Here is an 8,920-nt window from a genome sequence, read left to right as displayed (position 1 = left end):
TGTGTAGCGTTTATTCCAGACAGTCGGTTCTCCTGAGGAATCTCACTCTCACATATGCAAATCAACAAACAGCTGGCGTCTGTCAGTGGCATTAGAGCATTACAGGAATCAAACTAAGAAGAAAACAACAGGTAAACACATCCTATAGACATTCTATAGGGAGAAAATTAAACCATAAAATGTTTGTTTAATTATTTTATTAAACTCATTTTTATATTTCAACACACGATAAAGGAAATACTTTTGGAAGAGCAACAAAAAATAGGCCAACAGCGACACCAGCTGGTGACAGAATTAACGGCACTGTGCTGTAAACGATTAGAGTTTAAACTTTATTCATGAAACACTGGCAGAACAAATGCATGCATTTTACGTAAAACCATTTTTCTGCATAAATTGTCCCATTCAATTCAGTGGGACTAATATATATATATATATATATATATATATATATATATATATATATATATATATATATATATATATATATATATATATATATATATATATATATATATATATATATATATACACAAACAGACTGATGAATTGCTTCCAGTTCATTCTTCTTGTTTCATGAATGAGGCCCAAACACATGTGTAAGCACAATGTACAAACTGCTGTCTCAAGTTACTCTAAAACCAGGTATGGCAAAATTGTTCCTTATATTTCAGAACTCAAAACGTAAACGGTATTGTCAACTGTGGGAACTTTCATAATGTTACTGAATGCTAAAGTCTATTATGCTTACTAAGGCTGCATGTATTTGATCTAAAAACACAATGAAAAAGTAAAGTGAAATGCTCTCTCTCTCTCTCTCTCTCTCTCTCTCTCTCTCTCTCTCTCTCTCTCTCTCTCTCTCTCTCTCTCTCTCTCTCACTGTGTGTGTGTGTGTGTGTGTGTTTGTAAAATTAAATTTTGTTCTGTAATAGGAAAGCTGAATTGTGTATATATATATAAACCAATATATGTTTCACAATACTTTTTCATTGTGTTTTACTTGAGTAATGATGCTGAAAATTCATTACTCCAGTCTTTAGTCTCATGACTCTTTAGAAATCATTCTGATATGCTGATTTTCCGCTCAAGAAACATTGAAGAAGTCCTCATACGTGAAGCGGGTTTATTCCAAAGTCACTGAGCATGTCCTTGACATCCTGATGAATGACTGTGCTATGTTCTTCCCACTGCAGCCGCGTCTCAGCCAGGTGAGAGAGCAAACTGTCCAAACAGCCCTGCACAAGGCCAATAGACACCAATTAATAAAAAACAACTCAATTTAAGATGAAAAGTCTCTTATTAAATGGGGCATGTCTCGCCATCTGGCACAAGCGTTTAGTGGTGCAGATGGTCTCAATTCTAAAATACTAAATGCTGAAATGGATAACCTTTTGGATGGCAATCAGATTTGTTAACACTTTAATTAACCATCAGTTCATTTTGTTTTACTATAGCATTAATTATACCTCAGTTAGTCGAGGTAGATTTTTCAGGCACACTTTGAAATCCCACCAAGCAATTTTAAGCTTTGTGTAGTGCTAATAAATCTATTAAATCCATAAGTGTCATCCATTCAAGGATCTAATATATATTTGGACACAGCGTTGATATTTCACTTAATTGCTTATAGATTAGTGACTCTGACTTACATGCAGTATCTTCTCACACTCACTCTCCATGCGGTCCAGTTTGCTTTGGAGGTCAGAAATGATGGCGTCTTTTTCTGCTTCAGTCTTCTCTCGCTGCTCTCTTTCCGATTTTAATTTAACCTGACACTCGGCTAATCAAACAGAGGTCTGTCATTAGCATGTGTTTGTTTGGTTAAAGCATACTGCCTATGATAAGAACATACATTTGAATATGTTAACTGCTGAACTCACCGAGCTGTGTATCCAGCCTGTCCACACTCACTTCAAGCCTGTTCACTTTAGCCTGCAGGTCTGTTTCTAGAGACCTATATTGACGGTTGAGATCTGTTATCAAAGTTAAATACAATACATATTGTGTTAGAAGTCAATTATGATATAACATCTTACAGAAACATACTGTAAGTCACATAAGTTACTACCATTCAGTAAGATTTTAAATACAATTATTTAAAAAAAAATGATTTCACTAAAGATTTCATTTACAAATAAATGCTGAAGCTTCTATTAATCAACGACTATATAATCTATAGTCATACTAGCAAATGTATCACTTTTTCCACTTCATATTAAGCAGCACAACTGCCATCTAGCCATCAAATCAGCACATTAGAATGATTTCTAGAGGATGTGACATTAAAGACTGGAGTAATGATGCTGAAAGATTTAGCTTTGACATTTGACAGAAATTAATTACATTTTAAAATATATTAAAGTTGAAAATTGTTCTTTTAAATTGCAATACTATTGAAATTGTATTGTTTTCACTGTATTCGGATCAAATAAATGTTGCCTTGGTCACAATGTTGGGGAGTAACTAGTTACATGTAATTAGATTACATAATTTGATTACAAAATAAAAGTTACTGTAATCAGTAACAGTTAGGCCTACTGAGAACAATATGTAATTAAATTACTTATGAAAATGTTAATAATTACAAAGGGGGTTACATCTGAATATTTACTTTAAAAAGCTAGGTATGTTGAATATTGAATAATATTATAGGCATGCAGCTATTTACACCAAGTGAAAATAAAAAATTATCTGTAGCCTAGATTATAGATTTGCTTAGTAATATTTGATAATACCTGAAAATAGTAAATATATTCTATTCACACTAAAGTAGCAGTTTCTTTGCAATATGAGTAATTACATGCTATTTATACTTTATTTTGACCAATATATACTATTTGCACCTCATTGTTGTACGTTAACAGGATGCAGTAATAACGTGTAAATGATATATTAAAATTATTAAATGGATACCACATTAATGGGACAATAAAAGCCCTCCCTACACCTAACCCTACCCAAAAAATGTTTTTATTATTATTAAAAATTGTTAGGCACGTTATTTAGATTTTTTCTTAATTTTCTTAATTTCTTAATTTTCTTATTTTTTATTGAAAGTAAATGCCTTTCTGATGTGATATGTGATGGGGAAAGGGAGAAGAGCGAGCTGGCAAAAGGCAGATTCGAACCTGGGTCGATCGTATCAAAACAAAGGATCTTAAGCCTAATCTATGCATGGGCGTAGATTAAAAGTGCGGGGGACACGTCCCCCCCCCATCCCCCGCACTTTGAATACAATGTATTTTTGCCCCCTGCACTTTTACTGGGTCTCACCGATCCTAGTCGACCCGGTCCGAGCAGGATTCGAGCCAATGTTAACTGCGGGGGGGCGGGGAAGTTAACAGGGACTCAAACCTCGGTTGATAGCGCACTTCTTGAGGTCACGGGCAAATGTATTAACAACCAATGTGAATACATCAAGATAAAAAATAATCTATGCATGAGCTGTCATTTTATCTGAATATGAGGAGGGCGCTCTCACAGAAAGTCCAAAAGTGGATTCAAAGAAGTAATACCCTGTGTAACGCTGGAGCTGCAGCTGAAAAAAAACAATCGTTATGAGGGATGAAACGTGACGACGGCAATCATATATTTGCGGCAAAATATGCTCTGTGTGTGTTTCTCAAGCCATCTCAATGTAGGCTATTTATTGACAATAAAGTAGGCCTATATCATGTATGAATAATGCAGTGCTAACTAACAGCTTTTTTAATGTTTAGTATCTTCTGCTCACCAAAGCTGCATTTATTTAATAAAAAATACAGTTAAAACGGTAATATTGTGAAATATCATCACAAATTAAAACTTTTTTCTGTGAATATATAGTGTAATTTATTCCTATGATCAAAGCTGAATTTATCATCATCACTCCAGTCTTTAGTGTCACATAATCATTCTCATATGAGGATTTCATAATCAAGAAACATGTATGATTTTTTATCTGTGTTGAAAACATGTTGTGCTGCTTAAAAATGTTGTGGAAACCAGGATACATTTTATTTTTCAGGATTCTTTGATGAATAAAAAGTTCAATAGACAGCATTTATTTGCATTTATTAAATAAATTATTCTCTTTTGTATACAAAAGAGAATAATTTATTTAATAAATGCAAATAAAATATCACTTGAATATTAAAAATATCACTTGAGATCAATTTAATGCATGTCTGATCAACAAAAGTATTAATTTCTCTCTTTTTTTAATTTTACCACAAATGTTTGAATGGTGTGGTGGTTTCCACAAAAATGAAGTGGCACCATTAGCAGCTAAACTATTTTCAACAATGAAAATAATCATAAATGTTTCTTGAGCATCCAATCGGCATATGAGAATGAGGATCATGTGACTCTGAAGACTGGAGTTATGATGATAAATTCAGCTTTGATCCCAGGAATAAATTGCACTTTATATTCAAATAGAGAACAGCTGATATACATCAGAATAATATTTCACTGTATTAAATTTGTTACCGCATTTTTTATTAAATAAATGCAGCATATATATACACACACACACACACACACACACACACACACACACACACACACACACACACAGGTCCTTTTTAAAAAATTAGCATATTGTGATAAAGTTCATTATTTTCCATAATGTAATGATAAAAATTAAACTTTCATATATTTTAGATTTATTGCATACCAACTGAAATATTTCAGGTCTTTTATTGTTTAATTGATTTTTATTATTTTATTGTTTTATTGATGATTTTGGCATACAGCTCATGAAAACCCAAAATTCATATCTCAAAAAATTAGCATATCATGAAAAGGTTCTCTAAACAAGCTATTAACCTAATCATCTGAATCAACTAATTAACTCTAAACACCTGCAAAAAATGTAAAAAATAATTAAAAAACAAAAAATATATTAAATTGCAAAAATCTTTTAAAAACTCCCAGCCTGGTTCATTACTCAAAACCGCAATCATGGGTAAGACTGCCGACCTGACTGCTGTCCAGAAGGCCATCATTGACACCCTCAAGCGAGAGGGTAAGACACAGAAAGAAATTTCTGAACGAATAGGCTGTTCTCAGAGTGCTGTATCAAGGCCCCTCAGTAGGAAGTCTGTGGGAAGGAAAAAGTGTGGCAAAAAACGCTGCACAACGAGAAGAGGTGACCGGACCCTGAGGAAGATTGTGGAGAAGGACTGATTCCAGACCTTGGGGGACCTGCGGAAGCAGTGGAAACATCCAGAGCCACCGTGCACAGGCGTGTGCAGGAAATGGGCTACAGGTGCCGCTTTCCCCAGGTCAAGCCACTTTGGGCTACAGAGAAGCAGCACTGGACTGTTGCTCAGTGGTCCAAAGTACTTTTTTCGGATGAAAGCACATTTTGCATGTCATTCAGAAATCAAGGCGCCAAGAGTCTGGAGGAAGACTGGGGAGAAGGAAATGCCAAAATGCTCAGTGTCAAGTACCCACAGTCAGTGATGGTCTGGGGTGCCATGTCAGCTGCTGGTGTTGGTCCACTGTGTTTTATCAAGGGCAGGGTCAGTGCAGCTATCAGGAGATTTTAGAACACTTCATGCTTCCATCTGCTGAAAAGGTTAATGGAGATGAAGATTTGGTTTTTCAGCACGACCTGGCACCTGCTCACAGTGCCAAAACCACTGGTAAATGGTTTACTGACCATGGTATTACTGTGCTCAATTGGCCTGCCAACTCTCCTGACCTGAACCCCATAGAGAATCTGTGGGATATTGTGAAGAGAAAGTTGAGAGACGCAAGACCCAACACTCTAGATGAGCTTAAGGCCGCTATCAAAGCATCCTGGGCCTCCATAACAACTCAGCAGTGCCACAGGCTGATCGCCTCCATGCCACGCCACATTGAAGCAGTCATTTCTGCAAAAGGATTCCTGACCAAGTATTGAGTGCATAACTGAACATAATTATTTGAAGGTTGACTTTTTTGTATTAAAAACACTTTTCTTTTATTGGTCGGATGAAATATGCTAATTTTTTGAGATTTTGGGTTTTCATGAGCTGTATGCCAAAATCATCAGTATTAAAACAATAAAAGACCTGAAATACTTCAGTTGGTGTGCAATGAATCTAAAATATATGAAAGTTTAATTTTTATTGTTACATTATGGAAAATAATGAACTTAATCACAATATGCTAATTTTTTGAGAAGGACCTGTGTGTGTGTGTATATATATATTATTTTTATTTTTTTACATTGCATACAATCTATGGAGACTTAATGCACAAGTGTTTGTAGTACATAAACCAATCATAAAATTGGCATAAAATATAGGAGTAAAAATACAAGATGCGATAAATTATATTGGTCCCAAAAAAATGGTATTATGATATTTCTGTCCCCCTCACTTCTGAAAAGATGGCTATGCCCCTGGTCTTACGTGTTCTAATTGTGCCACCGAAAACATTGAAACATGTTTGTCTTTGTTTTAATCTTGTTTGGTCTAACCAGGCATTGTTAGGCTGAGCTATTGCGAATAGCACTTGCCAACAAGGCATGCTATTTGCATTTGGTGTAAACAGAAGATAATGGGCAATTTGTTGCTTTGCCTGTTTTTGATGTGCACAACGCCTCCTGTCATTTAAAAGCCGCTTAGTAAAGCGTTGCTATTCTGATGTTTTTGATTGGTTCTCTCGTTTGAATTTGCAGTGCACCAAGTCATCAATTACATCAATCTACATTGCCGCTGAAAGCTTTAGGCTACAACCTGTCTCAGAATTGCCACCATGGTGAGTGATAAAAATGGGTTCCAGTGATGGAAAATAAAAAAGTAATCAAATCTAATCAGTTACATTACTTTAATAAGGTAATTGAAATAGTTATACTACTTGTTACGTTTTAAATAGGGTGGCTTGTAATCTGAACCTTTATTTTACCAACACTGCTTGGTGAGCATAGGAGACTTCTTTCAAAAATATAAATAAAGTCTCGGTCTCAGTTTTGTCTCTTTCTCTCTCTCTCTCTCTCTCTGTGTTATAATGGAGGATGAGCTCACCAATATCAGGTTGTAGCAATAAATAAAGTGTTTCCAAAGCAGTATGAGATAAAACATTATCGGGTGGTTTCCCGGACAGAGATTAAGTGTAGTCTATGGCGAATTTAAAATAGAATGGCTATTTAAAATAGATTAACAGAAATCTGCTTTCCCTGTCTAATACTCCTATACTGACTACATCATAGCGTAATTTGAACCTACCAGCAGGGTTAACTTCAGAATAATGCTGTGTTTCAAAGTATCTTCTTTCAAACACAAGATTTATTTGAAGTTAAACCTGCCTCCTGGATTAATTTAAGACTCAATTTACCCTTCCTCCAGGATGATCACCATCTGGTAATATGTTATCCAAAGGTTGATAGCTCTCAATTAGCCTATCAGTAATTCAAGTGGTCATTATTTTTATTTGCAATCCACTGCCAGTCTTAAACCTCTCTCTTCAGGTTTTTTTTTTTAATTTTAGGTTTATTTTTATATTCTTCCACAACATCTGAACCCAGATATTTCACAAAACAGTAAAGTAATAAATCTGAGGATTCAATCTTGCCTGAACTTGTTGTATTGTTCTTGTATATGCGTGTTCATTTATTTTGTTGCTTTTTAAAAAGTTGTTATCTTGTTCAATAGCCTTTTTCTGATTGCAGTCTTTTTTTCTGCTGTCATTGTTTTCGCTGGACTTGATTCTCAGTTCCAAATTAAGCTTTTTTTTTAAGTTCATTCCATGATGAAGTTAAACGAATGTGTTCATTCTAATTCAGCACAGTTGGTTATAATTTACTCTTGTTTATTTAAATTCAGGACTCCATAACCCAGGGGTTAGCAGGCTAATCTGTTCATCTGTGTTTCAGAAAGCCATTTTTTAAACCATGAGTAGGTCTAGCCTACTTCTTTCTTAAATTAAGCCCGTTAAGCCTACATTAAGGTGTACTAAATGAATAAACTTGCAATAAAGCAATATACATTACACAGACCTGCAGTGATGTCCTTCATGTCTGATCTTTCCTGACTGAGCACCTGCTCCAAATCTCTGATTTGACTTTTTAAGTCATCTCTCGCCGCTGTAGCCTGATGGGCCACACTGCTCCTCAGTGCTGACAAGGTTTAGACATGTTACTTTCTTAATGTTTAATTTGAATTGAACATGAGCAAACAGAGTACAAATTTATACATTAATTTAAAATATAGCCTATAGCCTATATATCTTTGCCTTACCAAGATGTTCTTTTAAAACAGCCACGTCTAAGGCACTCCTCCGGTACTTTTCTGAAAGTCCATCGTCTGGGGGGAAAAGGAAATATATCAATTAAGTCATTATTGTAAGAATTGGGCTATATTATTTTGAGTTTATAAACGCAAAAACACCTTTTTCTGGAGTGCTTTTTTTGGACTTTTCCTTTTTGCTGTTTCCTTTCCCTTTCTTCTTTGGTGGCATAGTGTAAAAAGATTAGGTCTGCATCTATCGAGCAGAAGAAAAAGTTTCATTGTCTTTATTGTGTATACAGACAGAGCCGCCTGGTAGCGTGGGCGTGGCCAGCGACGGATGTTAGCCAATCGCCTCCCCAGAATGCCAATTACAGTTGTTCTACGTAACCGCATTGCACCACGTCGCTGGCTGGTTGCCTGGAGCAGGTGTATACTAGTTGCTTAGCGCGTCCTGTTGTTTTAATGGACAATAAAGTCGGTTTAGGAATTTCTAAATTGCTTCGGTTATTTAAAACAATAACCTTACTTCGTTTAAAATATAGGACGTTGAGCTCTTTTTCACAAGTGTGTTTACTTTTCATTCAATTTAGTTTTTAACGGTATATATTTAAGCGCGTCTACTGCCAGTGCTTAGCTCATGAATATTAACCACGTTACATTTACGTTGCTTGGTAACCTTCCTAGTTCTCCAGTTACGTCGTGACTTAATTAATATTTAT

The 8,920-nt window shown here is 35.3% G+C and overlaps 1 protein-coding gene across 1 annotated transcript; it reads right to left on the bottom strand.

Annotated features, from left to right (window-relative positions):
* Positions 1-901: 901 nt before the first annotated feature.
* Positions 902-8,558, bottom strand: drc12 (dynein regulatory complex subunit 12 homolog). The gene is made up of 6 exons (XM_067451763.1): positions 8,361-8,558; positions 8,211-8,276; positions 7,970-8,089; positions 1,881-1,973; positions 1,650-1,780; positions 902-1,235 (listed from the first exon to the last, which is right to left on the bottom strand). Exons 1-6 carry the CDS (start codon positions 8,428-8,430, stop codon positions 1,107-1,109), a joined length of 609 nt encoding a protein of 202 aa, XP_067307864.1. The 5' UTR covers positions 8,431-8,558; the 3' UTR covers positions 902-1,106.
* Positions 8,559-8,920: the final 362 nt, after the last annotated feature.

This window comes from Pseudorasbora parva, chromosome 8 (assembly GCF_024679245.1).
Source record: "Pseudorasbora parva isolate DD20220531a chromosome 8, ASM2467924v1, whole genome shotgun sequence".
Taxonomy (NCBI): Eukaryota; Metazoa; Chordata; class Actinopteri; order Cypriniformes; family Gobionidae; genus Pseudorasbora; species Pseudorasbora parva.
This window is presented reverse-complemented; position numbering and strand designations above follow the sequence as displayed.